At 42.5% G+C, this 25,509-nt stretch overlaps 1 protein-coding gene across 3 annotated transcripts; it reads left to right on the forward strand.

The window, feature by feature from the left end:
- The first annotated feature begins 2,334 nt into the window (after positions 1–2,334).
- Positions 2,335–17,308, forward strand: LOC108717149 (alpha-1,4-N-acetylglucosaminyltransferase). 3 transcript variants are annotated; one of them, XM_041563501.1, is made up of 4 exons: positions 2,335–2,455; positions 14,093–14,245; positions 14,484–14,938; positions 15,839–17,308. In XM_041563501.1, exons 3-4 carry the CDS (start codon positions 14,516–14,518, stop codon positions 16,436–16,438), a joined length of 1,023 nt encoding a protein of 340 aa, XP_041419435.1. In that variant the 5' UTR covers positions 2,335–2,455; positions 14,093–14,245; positions 14,484–14,515; the 3' UTR covers positions 16,439–17,308. The 3 variants fall into 3 exon arrangements, with proteins under 3 accessions (XP_041419435.1, XP_041419436.1, XP_041419437.1); XM_041563502.1 differs by lacking the exon at positions 2,335–2,455 and adding an exon at positions 7,289–7,659; XM_041563503.1 differs by lacking the exon at positions 2,335–2,455 and adding an exon at positions 7,289–7,551.
- Positions 17,309–25,509: the final 8,201 nt, after the last annotated feature.

Consider the following 25,509-nt stretch of genomic DNA (forward strand, 5'->3'; position numbering starts at 1 on the left):
CAATGTATAATTACAAAGTCATTAAAACATATAATTTAGAACATACCAAACACAGTGACCCAAAAAAACAACAGCAAAGGACTTTATCTCTGAAAAGTTGGGGTATTCTCCCACACACCAACTTGTCTGCTTTAGACGCAAAGATCCAATCGTACGAATCATTGAATGATCCGACTTCCCCATCTCCCGACCTGCCACTAAACATTCAGATCAAATAAAGTAGTAAAAGAACAGATCAGATGATGTTCTGCCCCTGACAGCAATCGTACGAAAGTTATGTCCGACAAAGCTGGTGACAGTCTCCCACTGAAAATCGTAAGATCGGCAATACACGCAGAGATATTATCGGCAGCCGACAGAAATCTTTTAACCTGTCCGATCGACCAAACGATCGATCTCAGCCGGACGAAAAATGTCGGGACTCTCCAGACACAATCAGAAAATCGTACTAATCCTCGATTCGTACGATCAGATCTTTGTGTCTATGGCCATCTTTACAAGCCAGAGTGCTGTTATTTTTTGAGCCACTGTGTTTGGTATGTACTCAGTTATATATTCTAATTACTTTATAATTATACATTATAGTAATTTTATGCTTTATTAAACCATTTTCATACCTTAAGAGGCCCATTTATCAAAATCCGAAGTTATCTCATTATTTTCTGAAAACTACTCTGACCAAATCTGCACTGCTTTTTTCACATTATTTATCAATACATTTTCCCAAAAATTTCCTGTCCGGGAAAAAGCCCCGAAAAACGTGAAAAATTCGGATCGTACAAATTTTTTTGGATATTCCGTACGAAACTTTGACGTTTTCGGATTTTTGCCCTAAAACCACAAAATATTCCGATTTTTGCACGAAACCCAGCGCAGGTCAAGATATCTTTCCCATTGGCTTATATGCAAGGGCGATCCTGAGGCAGCAACCCCGATGCCGCCCCCTTCTCCCGCTCTGCGCTTAAAAGTTTAGCATCGGAGCGGGTCAAAAGGGGCTAGCGCAGCTAGCACGTACTGCGCTTTCTGCACTAGCAGAGCTGAATTTCCGGTTTAAGAACCGGAAATTTGGCTCTTAAAGTTAAAGTTTTTGCGGCCCCTTATAACTGGCCGTTCACTGCCGCCTGAGGCAAGTTGCTCACCTTGCCTCATGGCAGGAACGGGCCTGCTTATATGCAACCTCGCAGTTCTGAGATTGCGGATTTTCGGATTCTGACTTTTTCCATACTCGTGTTATAATGAATACTGAAAAATTCAAGTTTTTTTCCCCCAATAAACAGTTGGATTCTATAGTAAAAAAAAAACACAAATTGTTTGGGTTTTAGGCATTCAGACTTTAATAAATAATAATTAGTCTGTACTAATGATGTGGTTGGAAGGTAAACTTTTGCAGCTTTGGGTTCATACGAGGAGTAGTGATGGGCGAATTTGCTCCGTTTCGCTGAAAAATTCGCAAATTTCCCGCAAAATTTTCTAAACGGCGAAAAATTTGCGAAACAGCGCCGTTTTTACGTACCATTGTTTTGGACACCGGCAGACGTTTTTTACGCCAGCGTCCATTTTTTTTTACGCCGGCGACAAATTATTTTGACGCCGGCAAATTTTTGCTCGCAAATTTTCGTGGCCGTTTCGCAAATTTAATCGTTGGTGGTGAATCGCACAAATTCGCGCAAATTCGCGTCTGGCGAATAAATTCGCCCATCACTAACGAGGAGATACTAATTAATCTCAGCAGGCACATTACCCGAGAAAAATTACAGTGAGTAACTATGCCCTCCTGTCATTTGCTGTGAAAAAAAAGGAGAGCATCTCGGAGATCTGGACAAATTAAACATCTATATCAAGGTAAGAGTTGTATGTTACTTGTAGGTAAGTGAATCTTAATGCAGACTGTACTCATATTCTTTATATGCTGTTGCTGGTTACTCAGAGTATAGACCTATAAAAGAAATCAGGCTATAGAGGAACAGGAAAACTTGTACTTTCAGTAGGAAATGTACAGTAAATTAATTGTCTTCAACCGACATTGAACATTAACCTGTTACAGGACATACTTGTTCATTTAAACAATTTTACAAATGCCATAAACAACACCGAAGCTTTGTAAATTCTAAAAAAAAAAAATAGCTGTGACATAAATACAGTCTGTTACAAATAATAGGCATGAGTCCAGTAACCTGTTTCTCCCACAGTGCTTTTATAAACAAAACCGACATAGAATACTGATTAGTGCAGCCCTGAATACAGCTTTATGAATAGCACACCTTGCTAACTTTGTGTCAACAAAGATTCCATGTGCTAAAAACATAAGAGGAAGGAGGCTAGAAAATAAGTGGGTGGGGATCATCCAAGCACAAATAAGAAGGTAAGACAAACTGATATGCACAACTGATACACAAAGGGACATTGGATCTTCAGTGCCAAGCTTGGACCAGTTACTGTGCTAGTTCTCCAAAAGGTAGGATATACATTATTTTTGAAGTGGTTAAGGGAGAGTTCCTTATGGGAGAAGTCAACAACGGAGAGAAGTTAATAGTGGAAGTGGATGGTGTGAAAATAACTTAGACGACAGAGACACGAGGAATCAGATGGGGGGCCGCTTTGAGGCAAAATATTCCGGGTGCAGCAAATACTTCATACTGACACGTTCCTATGATTTTTATAGGAACGTGTCAGTATCGCTTTGAACAAGAGATGGGAATATGAGTAGTAGAGGTTCTGAATAGAAAGATGCATAATAATAACAATCGCAATAAAATTAGAAAGTCTGTGTATAAAATAATGAAGAGACCGCGCTTTGTTCCTTAAAGGTAATTGAGCAGCACCTGTAGTGTGTGGATCCACTAGTCCACGTATGTAGGCAAAGATTCAAAATAGGAAAGGTGCGCTAAAGGCAGTAGTGTAGCCGTCCCAAAATCTGAAAAGAGAAAAGTATTCCCTGATAGTGCAGCAAGCCTGTAAAATGGACGTATTACTTTGCAAACTAGAACTACTCACAAAAAATCTTGTAATATTCGTGCGAGTAGATTTGCAGCTTGGTTGGAAATTAGGCATCTTTTTAGGTAGTGCCTATAGGGAAAAAAAACTATAAAAAATATAGTAGGTGTAGTTGTAAGACTGCAATACACAGTCCTCGCTTACCCCTCAAAACTGCAACGGGTGCGTGTAAAGTATCGCTGAACCGATCCTTAGGATATCTCCCTCAATGCTGTTAGATCAGGAGAGCTGAATCTTGGAGCCGGAAGGTGGAAGGCATCTGTTAAGTCTCTAGTTCATCTGGTTCAGACATCACTGTTACCAAGTGCCGGCTTCCACCTTCCAGTGAAGCCCTTTAGAGCTAATATCAGATGTATCTGAACAAAACCAACACCTCCACCTCCTGTTGCTCTTTCTGATTTCACCATGCAGAAGTGTAGGTAGGAGTGATTTTCCACATCAAAATATTAAAGGCGTAAATACACTCACAACTGCACATTGTTTGACATGAAAAGAAGTGGGCACTGACTCCACAGGCACATTGTATAAAATGAGAAACAGTGGGTATGAAATGAATTACTGGTTACATTTATAATGGCCCCAAAAAAGAAAGGGTAAATGCAAAATACATACTATAGCAGAATGAATCAAATTCTAATTTTTGCATAAAGTAGCCTCACAAACCAGTCTCATGTACAATGCCCAATGCACATAAATGATCACTACACTACAATAGTTTAGATATATATAATATATTTAGAATTCAGTTATTCCTCCATTTCGGTCACTCTCTACTCTCTCCTCATTCTCTTCTTTCTTTCGTATATATTTTTCTTCTTTCTTTCTTATTTATCTTTCTTCACTTTGGCACAAATTTTGCGGCAAATTTCCACGTTTCGCTGCCGGGGTCAATTTTTTTTTTCAGACAGCTAGTGAAGCAGTTTGATTTAAGTTGGCCAGACCTCAGTCCTCAAAACCTATACCGTACCTGTCCTTGGGGGGATGCAAGCTAATGCAAATATTCAGAAGTATTCAGAGCTGAACAGATGGGCGGCACTCTGGATAAAAGAAGAGAATTTATTACAACAATGGATGGATACACATGGCCTTACGTGTTTCGGGAACAGAGTCCCTTAATCATAGGCTTACACGTCAAGCAGTGTCATTTCCTTAAATAGACAACATAACAGTGACACCTACTGGACAATATGTAAATCACAATTAAAATACATACAATCAATGTAATGTGTTACTCGAATTGGAAAAGCCAAATGGCAGTTAAAATTAAATTTACTTTATTGTTCTATACACTTAGAAAACTGATATCAGAGTAACCTGTTAAAACACATAAATATATAAATCCATATACATATATATATATATATATATTCATATGTGTATCAGGAGAGGGGGGTGACTTAGACCAGTAGATAGAAGCTATTGCATCATATAGAGAAGAGGGAGAAGTGGATTTTGATAAGATAGTATATAAATAAGTTAATATAATTCAAATTAAATTAAATTGGGAAGGCAAAGTGGGAGAAACAAATTAGTATAAGTATGTGAGATCATATCTCGTGTTGAGACCTTTAGGTACCCTAGTATCTAAATTGAAGATCCAGAAAGCCTCCCTTAGATTCAGGGGTCAGAGGGTATCCCCTCCTCTAAGAGGGATTTTTACCTGCTCTATAACTCTCACTTTCAGATCTAAAATGCCCCTTGGAGAACAGACTGCAAAGTGCTTACCTATAGGAGATTTCTCATCTTTGTTCTCAATGGCCTTTATATGTTCTCTTACCCTATCCTTCAAAGAGCAGGTGGACCAGCCTACATATTGTTTAGTACAGCATTTGCATTCCAAAAGATAAACAATGCGTTTTCAGTTACAGTTTTAAAAACCATTATTCTGATATATTGTACCTGTGACATTAGATTTAAAGATATTATTATTATCATTATGTTTATCCTTTATTCAAATGTTTATTCTTATTTTCTTTATCGTTTGCTTTGGGTCGTGTAATTACTGCACTTGCTCTATCACAAGATGCTTTCAACAAATCCAAGGGATACCCTCTTCTATGCAATCTGTCTGCAAGTTCTGGACTCTGTTCATTAAAGGACTCGTCTGAACTACAATTCCTCCGATATCTCATAAATTGACTATATGGTATGCTACGTATAGTATGCCTTGGTTGACAACTGTTTGATTTAAGTATGGTATTACCTGCTGTCGACTTTCGAAACACCTCAGATTCTATCTTACCAGCGGACACATTTCCTGTCAACTTTAGATCTAATAAAAATCTATCTCATGTGCATCATATTTCAGTTAAAACTCAGGGTTATAGTCATTATCATTCAGGTAGTTTTGAAATCCCTTAATAAGATCTGGTGAACCGTCCCAAATAAATAAAAGGTCATCAATATAGCGACCATACCATACAATGTGATTACGATGGGGGATGTCACATCCAGAAATGCGGGACCGCTCCCACCAACCCATATAGAGGTTGGCATACGAAGAGGCAAGGAAGCTCCCATTGCTGACCCTCATTTCTGGAGGTAGAAACCCCCATTTAAATAGTTGTGTGTAAGAAGAAAACCCAAAACCAATAAAGTATAATCAACAAAATCTTGTGTGTATTGATTTGAATTAGAGAGAGTCTCTGTGATAGCCCATAGACCCTTGTCATGTGGTATAGAAGAATATAAAGATTCATGGAACATGGAAACCCAACAGTATGTGCAGGCCCGGACTGAGAATTAAAATAGGCCCTGGCATTTCAGGTATATAGAGGCCCAATCAGCCCACATAGAGGCCCAAACAGCCCCCACCAGCCCACTAAATACTGACTTTCTATGGGACCTTATAGCAGCCCCTCTGGCATTTGCCAGAACCCACAGATTGCCAGTCCGGGCCTGAGTATGTGTCCAACCAAGTGATTTCAGAAAGTTTTTCTAGCAATTGACTAGAGTCACGCAGGTAAGAATGAAGTTGAAAAACCAAGGGTTTAAGACCAGTATCTACCCAATTTGATAATCCCTCATTGGCCGAGCCAATGCTGGCCACAATGGGTCTTCCTTCAGGTGAAGACAAAGATTTATGTATTTTGGGGAGGTGGTGGAAAATGGGTACCACTGGATTATGTGGAGAAAGATAGTCCTTATCTCCCATGTCCACTACCCCCAAAGAGACCTCATAAGAGACCAACCGTTCTATTTCGGCTACTATTTTGGATTGTGGATTGGATGCCAATTTTGTATACCGGTATGTATTGCCATCATTAAGTTGGCGTTCAGATTCTGCAATGTAAAAATTGGTATCCATAACCACAATACTCCCACCTTTATCCGCTTGGCGGATGGTGATGTCCGGATTATCTCGTAAAGATTTAAGTGCTAGCTTCTCTTCAATAGAAATATTACGACTCCTATTCCTGCAAATGTTCTCGGCTAGTCTCTTGAGGTTGCCTTCAATAAGATCCTGAAAGATGTCCATTGAAGGACATCTAGAATGTATAGGGTAGAAATCAGAGGCAGTCATTTTAGATAAGGCTATGCTATCCACTAAATTGTGAGATGTAGTCTGAGTAGTACTTTCCCTTTACGAACTCCATGTCAGTACTTACCGGGTTAGCTCCTCCCCCATGCTCCCATCAGAAGGACCCTCCCCAAGTCTTTAAAGACCGGCCACACCCACCTACAGGCGTCTTTTTTTCCTTCTCATTTTGCTCTCATCGGAAGCAAAAATGGTTTTCTTTTAACCTTGGGAAAGCATAGGCCTGCCCATAAGGCATCCTAGGGACAGGGGTTTTTGGTCCATGGGACCTTTTGTTCCCCAGCACTCGGCCTCATATCCTGGAGTGTTCTGTGCTTCAGCTTCTGGATCAGGTAAGGCACTGGTGTGCAATGTTTGCTACTCCTGGTCTGCCTGTGTTTCAGTTGCGTTTCTGTATTGCTGTCAGAGCATTCGACGGCAAGTGCTTGTCCCCCCATCCGGTGTGCCCTCCTGACCTGCCCCAAAGGCGTCCAGGGGCAGTGGTGTATGTGGCCCCTACACACCCTTTATTTTTACGGATGGGCGAGGGAGGCGGCAGTTAAAGGGTCAGCCAATTATTAGGCAAAATTAGTTAGGGGCCTGAGCCTTACTGCCTCCTGTTTTTCTTTTTGTTTTTCTTGTCTTTTATATGGAGGACAGGTTCCATGGCCAGCTGCCTCCCTCAGCAGACTTTCCTAAGGTGGAGGTCATTTAAAAAAAAAAAAAAAAAATGCCTGCCTTATAGGTTTCAGCTAGAAACGGTGCATGGCTCTGTTAGGACCAATTATCCAATTTGCCTCTGTGTAACCACAGCAGTTGCTTTTGGTTACCCGCTTCTGCAGACAGCACCTGAGTTTAATCAGCGGGTTCCACTGGTAAAGTGACCCCCCATTGAGCACAATTATGGGATTCCTCTGTATGTGCAGACACCAGCTGAGTATAATCAGGTGATTCCTGTGCAACTGCCAGCTATAGCAAGTGGAGATGGCCCCGCCCACTCTCTAACTCTGCAGACTGGAAACTCTGTCCAGCAGCCTCTGGTAAGTACTGCTATCAGTAAAACTTGTGAGGCCTGTTAACTATGAACCTGGTGTCCTGCAATATGTGGCATTAGAGACCTACTTACAGCCTGGCATTAGGAGCTACAGGTAAGGAACATGTTCATATTCTGTTCTGAAGTATACTGAGCTAATCCTTTGCTGATCTGCACTGTGCAAGGCTCTGACCTTTTGCTCACCTGAAACCAGCAGTGTATGCTGAGTTCTGGCTAATTGCTCACCTTATTCCAATAGTTCTAGTGGCTAACACTATCCTATGCAAAACTACAGTGTACTGAGTCCTGTATATTTGCATACCTGGCAACAATAGCCCTAATGAATGCTGCTATTTGTTCTGTGAGGTGATGTGCTGAGGTTTTTTTGCTATTTCTGGAATCAGTATTGCTCTCCAGTATTGCTCTCCTGGAACCAGTAGCCCTTATGAATGCATCCCTGGGCTGGCGGCTAGGCTCTGATATACTGTATGCTTGCTCTAAACAGCAGCTAATTCAAACTATGTATAACATGTTGCTGTGATTGTATCTTTGCTTTGCAGGATCTAATACACTTACATCTGAATGTCTTATAATACAATGCATTCTTCTATGTTAAGGTATTATTTAATTCAATTAAACACGGAATTGTATCAGGTTAATGTTCTCCCTGTGCTAGGTGAGTTTACATATTATTTCTGATATACACAGCAGGAGCGACTCAAGCCTGTCTGCTATATGGATTACAGGTATTAATTGTACAACACAATGTTTGGGGCCCTTCTCTGCAAGTTTTTCCCTGTTTTGTGTTGCGATTCACTGTCGGCATTACTGGAGGGCCAAGGCAGTTTGCTCCTTATTCCGCTGTGCCCCAAAAGGTCAAATAGGCAGTATTATTCAATATCCATAGCTGGAGCTCTGGGGTTGGTCAGTATACTCTCCCAGAGAGCAGTATCTCTAGGTCCTCAACAGAGGCCTATGTAATAATCTGCCATTATAATACATGTGGATTAATACATGCTAGCACCATGGCTCTACACCCTGTTGGTGGTCTCTAAAGGATCACTTATGGTGGCTTTATATAAGACTAAGTCGTCTAATCATCCGAGGAGTATGCTTATCCTAAGAAAGCCAATACCTTCAGAATGAATGCTTAACCAATGGTTAACTGTAGCGTGTAAGTGTTCTGCATAAGAGTCTTACATGTGTGCGTATCATGCGTGTGTGTGTGTATATATGTCAGTATATATGTATACATATATGTATATGTGTATGGGCCATCTGCATATATGTGCATGGCTAATGCATGTTGAGATAAAGCATTATTTTGGCCTCATGGGGCCCCAATGCCTCCTGGGCTCCCTGCAGCCGCGGGTTCTGCTTCTTCAGTAGTTACGTCCATGTCTGTACCTGGAGGTCCAGACCCGATTGTGCCCTTAGCTGGATAGCTCCTTAGTCCCTCCTAAGGGCCGTAGGTGGTGACTGCCACACAGAATTATGCATTGGCACATACTACTAATAAACCTACTGTCATAACACACACATCACACTCCTCGGAGATGACCTTTGTTCAGTCACTAGGGTTGCATAACTAAGTTTAATTGTTATTAAATCTTACCTATGTAAGCTCTCCTGGCAGTTAGATTGCTGTGGTATAAAATATGATACAGGCTGAACATTGCTGTTGTGGTTTAAGTCATACTACCAGCAAAGCAGAACATCTCTGTGCCCCAAAAGCCAGGTTTCTGCTCTGTGTCTAGAAGACAGACTTAGTCAGTTGTCCATTTGTTTGTCTAGTCTCCTAGATTAAGAAAAAAAAAAAAAAAAAAAAAAAATGGAGTATCCATGTTTTGAGGCTAGCTGTTCTGCATACCATATGGGTACTGATTTAGACTGCAAATGATGGAAGCATCTAGTGAGTGTTGATTCTTCCCTCTCTTTATATCGGTGTCCTCCTGAACCACCAGTATGGAATCTGCATCGTCACGGTTACATACCTACGGGTTCTACCCATTTTATTGCCTCACAAGAGAACATCTTAAAGATTGTCTTAAAGATTATATCAGTTTTGCATTTCTTGAGGTGTGTGCACTTCTCTTACTTCTATTTCATTGGTTCATAACTGGGGAAATTAAGTCATCGGTACCAAATTGTCCCAGTTCAGCGTGTATAGTTCACCTGACCCAGTGTGCATAGTTCACAGTCTGCATGTTTCAACTTTCCCGGTAGGATGGTTCACCATTCCCGGTAGGATGGTTCACCATTCCCGGTAGGATGGTTCACCTTTCCCGGTAGGATGGTTCACCTTTCCCGGTAGGATGGTTCACCTTTCCCGGTAGGATGGTTCACCTTTCCCGGTAGGATGGTTCACCTTTCTCGGTAGGATGGTTCACCTATCCCATTAGGTCTAGTTTACTGGACCTAGTATCTGACCCGGCAAGTCTCGGTCATCTGACCAGGAGGTTCATTCATTCATCTAACACAGTAGGTCTAGTCTGGTGGATTGGAAGCCTTCTGATGTTACTCAAACATCCTTATGATCAGTCCAGTCCTAAGTACTTGAGCAATTGATGCCTACGCACATCCTCTGCATGCCCAATGGTGGGCAGCCTGGTACTCAATTTAAGAGGATTCAGCTACCTCAAATATAGTCAATGTGAGGAACACACTGACACAAAAGATATATGGCTGCAGGGCTAACCCCTGCCATTTTAATAATGCAGAATATTGAGGAAGTTCGCATGATATAGGATGGTTGAATTTCCTACATGTACACATGTTCCTTTGCTGGAAGGAGGAAATCTGATTGGTCTCATGAGACTCTAAGCATCTCTCCAGGTTACTCTACAACCTGCCTATGTGAGTCTTGTGGCTATCATAGTATTGCTTGGGTTATTTTATTCTGACTCCGAAATCCTCTAGGGGTTACCAGTTCTATTTCTCACAAGGCTATGCTCTGCCATCCAACCAGGGTTTTATTCTTCAGGTAATTGCCCTGTCTCCAACTGGCATTATCTTCTAGAGGTTGGTACCAGTGTTTCCATCGTAAGGATCATACACGGAGTAAGTAATTCTCACCCCAGATAAGTTTCAGGTTCCCATGTCCCTGTTCTCTGGGTTTGCTTTCCAGTTAGAGCAGATCTAATTGCTAGCCAATCAGATAGTTAGGCATTATAGTACATGCCTCAAGTATGCCTCATTGTGCATTTTATGCCCGGCACTTTTGTTTATATTCTAAACAGGCCACACATACAAAGGGGTCTGTTTGGGATTCTAACTCCTACCAAGTGTTTCTTACAGGTGCTTTACAAATCTGCACTGAAACTAAGCATACATGTGATGGATGCTTTCTGGTGAGTAGGAGAGTAAGTACATGCCTCAAGTACATCAAGTACATGCCTCAAGTATGCCTCATTGTGCATTTTATGCCTGGCACTTTTGTTTATATTCTAAACAGGCCACACATACAAAGGGGTCTGTTTGGCATTCTAACTCCTACCAAGTGTTTTTTACAGGTGCTTTACAAATCTGCACTGAAACTAAGCATACATGTGATGGATGCTTTCTGGTGAGTAGGAGAGTAAGTATTTTAAACTGTTGAGTTTGCCAGGTGAAGGGAGGTCTTCATCCCTCTCTCTCTTTTTCTTCTGGAAGAGTCAAGCTGTTATGGAATTCATCTTTTCCTCACACTGACGCTGGGCTAACGTCTCTTTTTCTGGGGTATAGAGCCTATGATATAAGACTATTCTTATACCTGTCACTTATTCTGGAGCTTTCACCGGGAATTTTAACATTCACTTATAGAAGTTGCATGATTGGTCTCTTCAAAGTCTTGCCATCTATGGCTACAGATTCTTGTTAAGAGCCTATTACCCTCCCACTGGGAAAATACTAGCTTGCTACGTCCCAGTAAGTACTGACATGGAGTTCGTAAAGGGAATAGGGAAGATTGTAACATACTTACCGTGATCTTCCTTTCCTGTACGAACTCCATGTCAGTACGGCCCGCCCTTTTTCAAGTGATTTTAGAAGCTTGTTACAAAGACGCCGGTAGGTGGGTGTGGCCGGTCTTTAAAGACTTGGGGAGGGTCCTTTCTGATGGGAGCATGGGGGAGGAGCTAACCCGGTAAGTACTGACATGGAGTTCGTACAGGAAAGGAAGATCACGGTAAGTATGTTACAATCTTCCCTATTCCTCCTGCAAAGACTCTAAATCAAATACACAGCATTGTTCACAAAACATTAGAGGGGACATATATTCACCCTCAGGACTAGCCTCAACCAAATTTGCCACATGTCCTGCCCTGTTCCAGTTCCACAATTACCAAAATGGCTTTGCAAGGTCAGCTTGTGCACGAATTTGTTAACATCCAATAGTGTATTAAATAAATTAAAGTGATGAGCAGGCGCAAAGGAAAGCCCATTACTTAAGACTTTTGTCTGGGGTACAGTTAAAGGAATAGAAGAAATATTTACTACATTTATAGAGTCCCGTCCTTCTTCCTCAGATGATCCCTTAATCTGTAGTGTTTTTCCCCGAAATCTCTTTCCTCCCCTCCTGGTTTTTTTGGGGTCTGTAGTCTCTCGGTCTCCATTCTTTCTTTCTTTCCTCCCTTTTTCTTTTTGTTTGGTTGCGTCCCTTGGCCATAGTAGTTTTTTGACCTCCTGGGGTTATCGTTATCCTCCAAGTCGCTGAGGTCCACTTCATCCAGATTCCTCACAGTATGGCGTAGGGGCACTGCTTCCACATCATCTGTACAGAAAGAAGTTTCTCCACCAGAGTCACTTGAAAAGGAAACAGATTTAGATCTAGTATATGCATACGATTTGTATTTCTTTTTTAAAATCGATTTGGGTTTATGCCAAGAATAAACCAGATCATTCTCATAATCCCATTTATCTCGTTTCAGTTTGCGCTCCCCCCCCTCTTCTCTATATGATGCAACAGCTTCTATCTACAGGTCTAAGGAACCCCCCTCTCCTGATACACATATGAATATACATGTATATATGTATATGCATTTATATATTTATGTGTTTTAACAGGTTACTCTGATATCAGTTTTTTAAGTGTATAGAACAATAAAGTAAATTTAATTTTAACTGCCATTTGGCTTTTCCAATTCAAGTAACACATTACATTGATTGTATGTATTTTAATTGTGATTTACATATTGTCCAGTAGGTGTCACTGTTATGTTATCTATTTAAGGAAATGACACTGCTTGACGTGTAAGCCTATGATTAAGGGACTCTGTTCCCGAAACACGTAAGGCCATGTGGATTCATCCATTGTTGTAATAAATTCTCTTCTTTTATCCGGAGTGCCGTCTATCTGTTCTTATTCCAATAATAAAACATTACCCTGTACTTGATCCGAACTAAGATATAAATAATCGATATTGGATGTAAAACCAGCCTATTGGGTTTATTTAATGTTGACATTATTTTCTAGTAGAATTAAGATATAAAGATCTAAATTAAGGAAAGATCCATTAACCAGAAACCCCAGGTCCCGAGCATTCTGGATAACAGGTCTCATACCTGTAATATCACGAATAACATAATTTTATTGTCAAAGGTTTACCGGTGATGCATCTTGACTGACACAATCACACACACACAAGCACACATCAATAAGAGTTACTATTCATCAGCACTAAAAGTAAAAGGCTATATATACTGGAATAATGCTACTTATAGACCCCCTGAGTCTCGCGTGCATAAAAAAAAAAGTTACACGAAATTTGAAAAATGTTTTTTAAGCAATTACACTACAAGGAATCATAGTTTTAATTCTCTGCAGAAAACAAACAAAAGTTGTTTTTTTTTTTTTAATGGGGAACTAATCCATTATGAAGGGTCAGTGTATTCACATATAGGGGCACATTTACTAAGCTCGAGTGAAGGATTCGGATGAAAAAAGTCGAAGTACTGTATCTTTAAAAAAACTTTGACTACATACTTCAGCAGTTTAAACATACCAAGGTTCAATGTTAACCTATGGGGACCTTCCCCAACACTTTTCTAAGCTTTTTTTGATAGAAGAAAAATCGTTCGATCGATCGATTAAAATCTTTCGAATCGTTCGATTCGAAGGATTTTATCGTTCGATCGAACGATTTTTACTTTGATCGATCAATCGTAGGATTGAATTGAAGGATTTTCCTTTGAGGGTCGAATTCAAGGGTTTATTAACCCTCGACATTTGACCCTTAGTAAATGTGCCCCATACTGTATGCAATATAAATATACATGTTTGCACATGACAGACTTATTTATAGCAAGAATATTAAACAGCACAAATGTGTTTCTATATTCTGCTTTTTTAATCATGCATTATGAACAAGCTACTTTATAAATAACATTCTTCCATATAAATGATGCATTTATAAATCCATTAAAGAGGGAATTTAAAGGAACACTACTGCAGCCCTCATACACTCACAACTAAGGATCCCAAAGCAACTCCATCCAATGTTGATATTATGAGTAGGGTAAGGCAATCAAAAGGAATTTAATTTAGTAATATATTATCTACATCCCTCCAGGTGTTGTTGGGCTACAACCTCCAGAACCCTGCAGAGCAGTTTGTAATCCATCACTTCCATTTCATTGGATACGCCTCTAGTCATTGACAAATATTCCTGATCATTTATTGTTCTTCCAGTAGTCAGTGGAGTGCTTGGTCCTCTGTGGCACAGGTAAGAAGTATAACCTCAAGACTAAATAGTATAATGGCATATATAGGAGACATGTTTCAACATATACTTTATTTAATACCAGTGGCTAATGAGTTGGAGAAGTACAGGGTTTTGGTAAATAAGTTAAGGTGGCTTGTGCTTTAGAAAGTGAGGACAGAGGAGAGGGACAAAGTCTACCCATGAACATATGTATGTTGTCCCATTCATCTTATATTTATATTATTCACATGTTCTGCAGGTGGACTATCATACATAAATACTACAACAAGGATGAATAGATTTAAGGTGTTCGGCTTTATAGTTACTGCATTAATCTTGGGCTTCATCTTCAAGACCGCCAGAAATCAATCAACCCTTCCTTATATTATTTCCTATATGATAAAACCTTTAACCAATACTAGTATGAATCCAGAGAATGTTCTAAAAGAAGGGAATGGAGTTATATTTTTGGAGACTACTGACAGAATGCAGCCACCTCCTTTAGTGCTATGTGCTATTGAGTCTGCGGTCCGTGTGTACCCTGATAGACCAGTGGTTTTCTTCATGAAAGGATTAACAGACATTACCTCCGAAGAGGATGAGAAACGAGCAAAGGAAAAATTTCCATCTCTGTCTTTTGAGAATGTCTACATTTTCCCACTCAGAATGGAGGAATTATTTAAGGACACACCACTTCTTAAGTGGTACCAAAAGGTATGTTTGTTTCAAATGAAAGTATTTTATTATATTGTAGTTTCAGGTATACATCTTTAATAGTGGCACTCCAATTCATTTTACTTATGTCACTTACCTGCTAAATGTTGGCCAAATCTAGGAAATCTCTGTGCCAGTCATGGGAAAGACTGGGAAGCCTGGTACATGTGTGGTACCTTCATATAGGGGGTTATTTATCAAAATCCGTATTTTTCTGATGTTTTAAATAAAAAAAAAAAATCCACGATTTACCCTTATTTATCATTTAAAAAAACACAACTTTTTTAGATTGTTACACAAAAACTGCAACTTTTTCAGATTGTCGTGCACAAAATACGAAATTTTCAGGTTTCACTCAGAATTTTTCTTTAAATCATTGGAAAAGACCAAAATGTTTGAATTATCATACTCAACCCAGTGCAGACAATAATATTGCAAAATTGCAAATAGGACCTCTGCCATTGACTTCTACAGAACCTCGACAGGTGTATTTTCAGATTCTGACTTTTTGCAGCCTCAGGGTATAACAAATCATAAAAAAATTTAGGTTTTTTTCCACCAAAAATTCTGATTTTATGATAAACAAAATTCAAATTTTTCGAGTTTTTACCATTCAGACTTTAATAAAAAAAAACCTTAATGTTGTAAATAATATATGTCGAGAGTTAGGAAGAAATGTTATATTTATGTTAAGATTTTTTGGGGTGACTGCCCAGTTTTGTCCTTATGCACATAATGGATATAGTGGGAAAAGCAAAGACAAATGTTTCTGGCTTAATGGTCTTTAAATTCTTAAAATGATGTTACTATTAATGCAAGAAAATAAAGCAAAGTAGGATGAAAAAAGTAGTAATACTGTTTAATTGCTGATGGTTTTGTTTCTGTGATATACTCTTTTAGGTTGATCCCAAAAAGGAAAGGTTCTGGATCCATAACCTCTCTGATGGCTGCAGGATGGCTATGATATGGAGATATGGTGGTTTATATTTCGATGCTGATGTGATCTCAATGCGACCAATCCCAGAAAAGAATTTTCTGACTGCTGAGCACCACCATACATCTGGCAGCAGTGTTTTTGGTCTCACACCCCATCACAGTTTTGCGTGGAGAAGCTTAAATGACTTTGTACAGAATTATAATGGAGATGTGTGGGGAAATCAAGGCCCGACTTTGTTCACACGGGTTCTGGGACAGTTGTGTGAATTACATGACTTTAAATCTCTAGACAATTTTGTATGTGGAAATATCTCCTTCCTGCACCCTGAACGCATCTATCCTATACCATATGCAAACTGGAAGAGATTCTATGAGGTTTGGGATAAATTACCAACTTTTAATAATTCGTATGCTTTGCACCTCTGGAACTACATGAATAGCCAGGAAAAGAGGACTGTGAATATAGGCAGCAACACGTTAGTAGAGAATCTCTATAAACAGTATTGCCCATCCATGTATGGACTTCTTGCAAAAAATGCAACAACTGCAAATCAGCACACATAAATGTTTTTCAGGGCTGTTCTGGAAACCAAAAATAATGGGGTTATTTATTAAGCTTCAAATTTTTCTGGTCGGACTTTTAAAGGGGAATATATAATTTGTTTGGAGAAAAAACTCAATGGTGTTAAAAGTCCAATAACATAAAGTACTCCAACTCAGACCTGCTGAGAACATATATAGATCACACATTTATGTTGATAGTAATCAGTAGAAAAGTAGAAAAATCTCAGGTTTCTTAGTAGAACTCACCGGTTGTGAAGGGTGGTCCAGGTGCACCACCCTGAACCCTCAGCTTGAACCCACCGTATACAGAAAAAGGCAGGTACTAGCAGAGACCAGTCTTCTAGTCAGGTTTTTTAAATTATTCAGTAGTTGATTTCAGTACACAAGGATACAACGTTCCGACGGAGGCGTGTCAATGCCGGTGTCCATTTCTGGTGTCCAATCGACTAGCGAGATGGCGCTGGCATCACAGTGCTGTGACCAGGAGGAACCACAAGGAGAGGCAGGGGGCCACCATCTTAGATCGAGGAATGCCGTCGGTGAGTTGTTTCCCTTACAGATAGGCCTATGTTTAAGTATCTGAGTGATATGAAACGCATAAGGCTGTATCCTTGTGTACTGAAATAAACTACTGAATGATTTGACCAGCCTGACTAGAAGACTGGTCTCTGCTAGTGCCTGCCTTTTTCTGTATACTGCTGAGAACATGTAAAAGTCAATGGCAGATGTATCGTTAACAGTTGGAAGATTTTCTGGAAGAGTTGTGCTGGGCTTCCGAAAAAATCGTCCAAACAAGAAAAAATGTATGAAATTTATCAATAAATGGGGGGGGGGAGTCTGTGCGGATTTGGTCAAAGTAGTTTTCAGAAAATAGTAAGAACTTTTTGGATTTTGATCAATAACCCCCTAAAAGTTGTGTATTTTGCCATTTTTTTTTTTATAAATAATTACAAGATTTACTTTTGTATTTTCATAAAAAAATTAAGGCAATCTATAAAAATGTGAAACAATAGAATGAAAATGTTTTTATGGGTCTTTATGCAATGGAATGGTCATTCTATTGTCAGTAATCCTCCTCTGTAGTGGTGGGCGAATCTGTTGCATTCCGCTTCGCCGAATAATTTGCGAATTTCCAGGGAAATTTGCGAAACGGTGAAAAATTCACGAAACGAGCCGCGCGGCCCGATTTCGTCGCACGTAAAAATAATTTTGTTGCGGGCGCATATAAGTGTTTTAACGCGCAACGTTATTTTTGACGCGCAGTGCAATTTGATGAAACCCATCTTCTATGGGTGTTTTGTTTGTATCACCTTTTTTCACCTTTGGGGCTACAAATAAAAAATTTTCCCTTAGTTTCAAGCTTTGTAGTCTGTGATGATAAATGAATATGGTATCTTTTGCTTTGTGTCTGAATGTGCTGAATTGGATTGGACTCAATGGGAAGACCAATACACATGCGTGTTTCACTTAGTATACTGCTACACACGTGCCCTGCATTGTTAGAGGACTCCTATCTTGAAAAAAATGGCTCCCATTTTGCAAGTTTCTTAAACTTTTAACGTTTGTGGATTTTTTTACATTACCTCTGGTCAACTGGTAATGGTATCTACTACTACTCTATATCACTGTTTAACCAAAAAGTACCATCTGTACTTTATATATCTAATAGTAGATTACTAACACAAGTACAACTAATAAACAGATAGTATCTGGATGCTTTGTATCTCAGATAAAAATGAATAAACCATATGTTTATGTGAATGACCCTTATATTTACATCATGTAATTGTAATGATTCTGAAATACTATGTAATGTAATTTTAATGACTCTGATTAAGAATAGTCATCGTTGTGTTATTAGAATCCAAACAATTTTAAGTACCATGTGAGTATTAGTTTAGTTAAATGAAAAATTAACTCAAAGTATAGAGATATAAAAACTTTTTTAATATACAAAATAGCACAACGGTGCTAGGCCAACAGATATGATAAAATTACAGTGGAGGAGGAGGAGCAACGACCCTCTGCAGGGACTCCACAATCTCCCTGACCTCTCCCAGATCCTGCCTGATGGCATTCACCTGGTGGACCAGGGTGACCAGAAGCTCAGTTTGGTCACAGTAGGCATTTTCAGTCTGAGTGCCTACACTGAGCCCCTGGTTAGGTGGTGGTGGTGCCTGGTCCGGTGGTGGTGCCGCCGCCCGTTTGGGTAGTGGTGCTGCCCGGTGAGGTGGTGGTACCGCCTGGACAGGTGGCAGTGCTGCCTGGTAAGGTGATGGCGGTGCTGCCTCGTCAGGTGGTGGCGGTGCTGCCTGGTCCGGTGGTGTTGGTACCTTATCCCCATCAGATTCAGGATCATCCTGGATCCACTCAGCTGGCAATGAATAAATTTCAGTTTGAGTAACACAGCAATTGCATTTGTACAGTATGAATTATACAGGATAAGGTGTCATGTTGTAACTACAGGAAAATTAACTTTTTGTAGTTAAGAAGGGAAACCTATTTATTCAGTTTAAACCTAAACAAATACACATTTGCTCCAAAATACCAAAATAAATAGGAATCAAGTGCAGGGCAAGATTTACATAGTAGGCACCCCTAGGCCCACTGCCATTCGTCGCCCCTGTCCCCTCCCCTTTATTCAGGCAAATTTTTATCATCTGGACAGGAGCAATGGGGATTGCTGCATGGGAAACTATTGTATCTCCTGTGCATCCCCAGTGTTTCTGAACCAATATGGGTGTGGTTGGGCAGCATGCCGCCACCCTAAAATCTTCCAGCCCTAGGCCCGGGCCTTGGTGACCTTTCCACAGATCCGAGCCTGATCAAGTGCCTTTATTGTAGTTAAGAAGGGAAACCTATTTATTCCGTTTAAATAAATCTACCTTTATGTGAAGTAAAATTCTTATTAGCCTTGTCACAGGCCTAAACAAATACACATTTGCTCCAAAATACCAAAATAAATAGGAATCAAGTGGCTTTATTGTAGTTAAGAAGGGAAACCCATGTATTCCATTTAAATAAATCTATTATAATCTGTTTATATAATCTCCATTTGACAGCTCATTTACTTGTTATCTAACTTGTCTGCAATTATGGCAGTCAGTCAAAGTCAACTGTTCCAATCCTAATTACAGTATTCACGTAAATACATTTTTGCTGTAAAATAGCAAATCATTATAAGAAGTTTTCTTTTTAAATAACTCTACCTTCAACCTCCACGCGCAGCTCTTCAACAAATGCGCTGTGGCGCCCTTTTAAATCTCACTCCAAATCCTCTGGAGCTCCCGCAGACTTAAGCGCACACGGAAATCCCTCCGCAGCCTGCGCCTCAGCCTCTCCATGATGCTGCGCCGAGTGCCTGGATGCCTCTCATACCAGGAGGGATATTGTCGTATCCCTCCTGGTGCAGGTACCTGACGAAGTACCGCAGCTGTTCTTTGCTCATCATGCCAGGTCCTGCTATTTTCAAACTGCACTCCTACAACTGTAAGCAAGGGCGGGGCTATTTATAGTGGCGACGCCACGCATGTGCAGCGCACGCAAACCTAGTTTTGCTATGACGCGTGTCGTATCTCGTCGCGCGGCGCCAAATTTTGTCGCGAGGCGCCGAATTTGATAAATTGACTACTGTAACACTCAAATACATTGATTTCTTTAAATAAATTTTGATATTAAGTCACACTATATTTGCTAATTAGGCACTATTAGAAGTAGCATTATTCCCCTAGCAATCAAGCATTGATTTAAATAAGAGACTGGAATATGAATAGGAGAGGCCTAAATGGAAAAAAGTAGCAATGACTAACAATACATTTGTAGCCTGACGTTTATTTAACTCAAAGACAAAAGTATTCATAGAGGACAAATTCCATCTAAATTATTGCTTACAGCATGAATTTAAGTAGAGTTTATGGCTATGTTTGCATCACCCAGGGTTGCCAGGTTGGTTGGTTTCCAGTAAAATTTACTGGGCTGATGGTTGGGGCCTGTTTGGGCCTCTGTGTAATTTGAATGCCAGGGCCTATTTTGACTCCCAGACCAGACATGGCTTTGGGGCTACCATTAAAACATTTCCCTTACTTTTAAGCTTTGTACACAGTGATAAATGTATATATGCCATGTTTTTCTTTGAAATCAATGGGAAGAGCAATTCGCACCTATGTTTCACTCAGTTACTGCTATACACACATGCCCTCCCTGTATACATTTTTAGAGCACTCCTATCATTTCAAAAGAAAGAATAATGACTGAGGGACAGGACTTTTGGCCGCAGTCGTTTCAGGGGTAATAATAGTGTGAATACATTTGACAACCAAGCAGCAAGCATTGTTGTAATCAATTGTATTAGAGCCAGAAGAATTAAATGAGGCAGGCCTCAACCCGAAGAAATTAGCCCACTAAGCAGCAAAAATAGAAGCAACATATTTAGAAGCCATGTTAGGCCTCAACCACCAGAAGAAATTAGCCAACAATGTGGCAGTATTCGAAGAAACATATTTAGAAGCCATGTTAGGCCTCAACCAGAAGAAATTAGCCAACTAAGCGGCAAAATTATAAGCAACATATTTAGAAGCCATGTTAGGCCTCAACCAGAAGAAATTAGCCAACAATGTGGCAGTATTCGAGGAAACATTTTTAGAAGCCATGTTAGGCCTCAACCACCAGAAGAAATTAGCCAGCTTAGCGGCAAAATTATAAGCAACATATTTAGAAGCCATGTTAGGCCTCAACCAGAAGAAATTAGCCAACAATGTGGCAGTATTCAAGGAAACATTTTTAGAAGCCATGTTAGGCCTCAACCAGAAGAAATTAGCCAACTAAGCGGCAAAATTATAAGCAACATATTTAGAAGCCATGTTAGGCCTCAACCAGAAGAAATTAGCCAACAATGTGGCAGTATTCGAGGAAACATTTTTAGAAGCCATGTTAGGCCTCAGCCAGAAGAAATTAGCCAACTAAGCGGCAAAATTATAAGCAACATATTTAGAAGCCATGTTAGGCCTCAACCAGAAGAAATTAGCCAACAATGTGGCAGTATTCGAGGAAACATTTTTAGAAGCCATGTTAGGCCTCAGCCAGAAGAAATTAGCTAACTAAGCAGCAAAATTATAAGCAACATATTTAGAAGCCATGTTAGGCCTCAACCAGAAGAAATTAGCCAACAATGTGGCAGTATTCGAAGAAACATATTTAGAAGCCATGTTAGGCCTCAACCAGAAGAAATTAGCCAACTTAGCGGGAAAATTATAAGCAACATATTTAGAAGCCATGTTAGGCCTCAACCAGAAAAAATTAGCCAACAATGTGGCAGTATTCGAAGAAACATATTTAGAGGCCATGTTAGGCCTCAACTACTAAAAAAATTTGCCGACAATGCAGCAGTAGTATCTATGATAGCAGTAAGAGCTTTGATAGGCTCCCACCATGAAAAAAATTGCAGACAATGCAGCACAGCAGCAGTACTACTAGGGCTAGTAGCAGGCTGCAGCAGCAGCAGCAGCAAGGGCAGCAGGTGCAGACAGATGGGGAATGGGCAATACTACTGAGGAGGAGAGTATGGGCAGCAATGGAGAGAGGTGGCTAAATCTGTGGAGGAGGAGGAGAGGAGGCTAGTCTCTGCTGTCTGCAATGGGCACTTGGATATCCCCGCTTATCCATGCCTCATTCATTTTAATGAACGTCAGCTTATCCACGCTGCCAGTGGATAGCCGTGTCCGCTTCTCAGTGACCACCCCACCTGCGGCACTGAAGACACGCTCTGACAGGACACTGGCAGGGGGGCAAGCCAGCACCTCCAGAGCGTACTGTGCCAGTTCTGGCCACTGGTCGAGCCTCGAGAACAAATAATGCATGGGGTCATCGTCAGGGCGAATGGCATCCTGCACGCTGACTGACCCCATGTAGTCAGCCACCATGTGCTCCACCCGCTGCTGGTGGTGGCTTTGGGTGCTGACTGGGCCTGCTGCTGGCCGTTGAGGCTCGAAAAAGCTCTTCCACACACCCATGAGATCTCCGCCCTTGCTGCTGCTGCTGCTAGGCCCCCGTCTCTGCTGGGTGTGTGGAGTAGTGGAGGCCTGAGAAGTGTCAGACTGGGGGAAGGCCTCCACTAATTTTGAGCACAGAGCCTTCCTCAATTGACCCATCCTCCTCTCTCTCTGGCTGGGTACAAGGAACTCCCCCACCTTTCCCTTGTACCGTGGGTCAAGCAAAGTAGCCACCCAATAATCCTCCCGGTCTTTGATAGAACAGACCCGGGGATCACTTTGGAGGCAAGTCTGCATATGGGCAGCCATTTAAAAGAGGTGCCCCCGACCAACCTCTTCTTGACTGCCCTCCAGATGCAGCAGGTCATCTAGCTGTACCTGCCCCTGCTCTGTACCCTCCCAGCCACGGACAATAGCTGGGGTGGTTGGGTGGCATGTGCCCTGCTCCCCATGCTGCGCATGCACCCAGTCCTCCTCTCCCTCATCCTCCTCATCGGGCACCATTTCCTCCTCAGCCCCCTCTGCCTGCCTACGGGGCCTACTCTCCTCCTCCTCCTCCTCAGGCACATCACCCTCCTCTAGCAGCCCATCCAATTTGCGCTTGAGGAGGAACACCAGGGGTATCACATCACTAAGACACGCATTGTCCCTGCTAACAAAGCGTGTCGCCTGCTCAAAGGGGGCAAGTACTTGGCAGAGCTGCCTCATTTGCTGCCACTGCTCTGCACTAAAGTACCCCAAATCCGCCCCCTGAGTACCCCTGGCACTGTGCTCCAGCAGGTAATTGCTGACCGCCCAGCGCTGCTCTACGAGGCGCTCCACCATATGCAGGGTGGAATTCCAGCGCGTTGGCAGGTCACAGATGAGCCGATGGGGTGGCAGACTATGCTGCCGCTGCATCCGTGCCAAAGACGCGCTGGCGGTGGGGGACCTGCGAAAATGGGCACATACCCTACGTACCTTCTCCAGCATGTCACCCAACCCTTGGTAGCTCTTGAGGAAGCGCTGCACCACAAGGTTGAGGACATGTGCAAAGCAAGGCACGTGGGTCAGGTGGCCTAGGTGGATGGCGGCCAGCAGGTTGCGACCGTTGTCGCAAACAATGTTGCCTGCTTGGAGCTGGCGGGGAGTGAACCACCGCTGCACCTGAGTCTGGAAGGCAGCCATGAGCTCAGGTGCAGTATGACTCCTCTCGCCCAGGGAGAGGAGTTGCAGCACAGCCTGACATCGCCTGTGCTGCATTGAAGCGTATCTGCGGGGACGCTTCAGGGGTGGCTCATCCATAGTAGAGGAGGAGGAAGTGGACATGTGGGGTTTGCCCTGTACCCCACGGGGAGGCACCTGTAGCCTGAGGGGAGCGCCCCGGCTTGCACCCTCCCCAGCACTCATGAGGGTGACCCAGTGCGCAGTGTAGGTTATGTACCTCCTTTGCCCATGCCTGCTGGTCCACGTGTCAGTGGTGCAGTGCACCCTGCCGCCAACAGCATGATCCAGCGACAGGGACACATTCTCCACCACCTGCTGGTGGAGGGCAGGGACGGCCTTCCTGGCAAAATAATGGTGGCTGGGGATCCGCCAGTTAGGGGCAGCGTTGAGGAGGAGGAGGCTGCAGAAGAGGCTGAGCTACACAGTGGCTGCCTCCGACTCTGAGCCCCAGAATCCTCTTACCTTGCTGCAGGGTCTGGGGAGCTAGCACCTCTTCCCTGAGGAATGGGAGGAGGTGGACAGGAAGCACCACTGCCCCCCGGTGCCCTGCCACTTTGGTGCTGCTCCCACGTCATCCTGTGATGACATTTCATATGGGAACTTAAAGCTGATGTTCCCATATGTGACCCTGCCTGCCCCCTTCGAACCTTCTGCCGGCAGAGCTGGCACACTGCTACTGCCTGGTCCTCTGCATGGCACGTGAAAAAAGCCCACACTGCTGAAGTGCGGGCCACTGCCTTGCCTGCTGTGGAGGGTTGGAGATGGTCCCCACCCGTACGCCCATAGGCTTTGGACCTAGGCGCAGTGCTGCCCTGTTGCCTGCCCCCCCTAGCAGTGGTCGGTGGAGCCGGCTCTTCATCCTCATCAACAACAAACAGTTCCCCCCCTGAACTGCTGCTGTTATCCTCTGGAGCCGGCTCCCAGGGTCTGTCCCTGTCATCATCCTCCCCCAGACCAGACCCTGCCTCATACATGGCATCAATACCCACATTCAGCATGCTGGTGTCTGACCCCACACCAGCAACTTGCTGCCCTGCCATAAGGGGAATTCAACATGCTCTCGGGTATTCGGCGCAGATCCAGGATCCAGAGTCTGACTCTGAGGAAGTGCCGGTGGATCCGGCAAGAAACGCGTAAGTCAGCCTGCACACCCACCGCCAAAACCCTTACCTGTGTGTATGATGAAATAAAGCCTGAATCTTGCATTTAACGCTGTTGTCCTTGTGATGTCCTGGATCTGTGCCGAATACGCGAGAGCATGTTGAATTCTGCAATGGATGCCGGCACAAAGTAACCGGAGTCTCGCACAGGGTGCGACCAGACAGACACAGCTAATCCGGGTGAGCTCCGATGCGTACCGCATCTTTTCTTTTGTCCTTTGAACTGCCATAAGGGGACCCTGCCCAATATCCCCTACTGATGTGGGCTGTGACATGACCTCCTCCTCTTCATCAGACATGAATGCCATGAATGCCAAGAAATGACATGAATGCCCCCCCATTCCTGCCTGATCATCAAAAAGATCCTGGGTGCCTGGGCCCAAGTCCACCTCAGAATCAAATAAGAGGGATGGGGTGTCATCCCACACTGAGCTAGCAGGTGATGCCACCTCCTGCCGCTCACTGGTGCCCGCTGCAGAAGAGGTAGCCTGGGTCAGCCAGTCTACCACCGCCTCTGACTGCTGCGAGCGTATGGGTCGCGAAGCAGTGGCAAAAAAGTCTGGCACAGTCCTACGTGTGCCGGTTACCCACTGCGAGCCAAAGCCACCTGCTGCTGCGGGATTTGCTGCTGCTGTTGTTGTTGCAGCTGCTGCTGTGATGGCAGCTGCTTTGATGGCAGCTTGTGCTGCGCTACAGTGCCCAGACTGGGCATGCCACA

Source organism: Xenopus laevis, chromosome 5L (genome assembly GCF_017654675.1).
Source record: "Xenopus laevis strain J_2021 chromosome 5L, Xenopus_laevis_v10.1, whole genome shotgun sequence".
Classification (NCBI taxonomy): Eukaryota; Metazoa; Chordata; class Amphibia; order Anura; family Pipidae; genus Xenopus; species Xenopus laevis.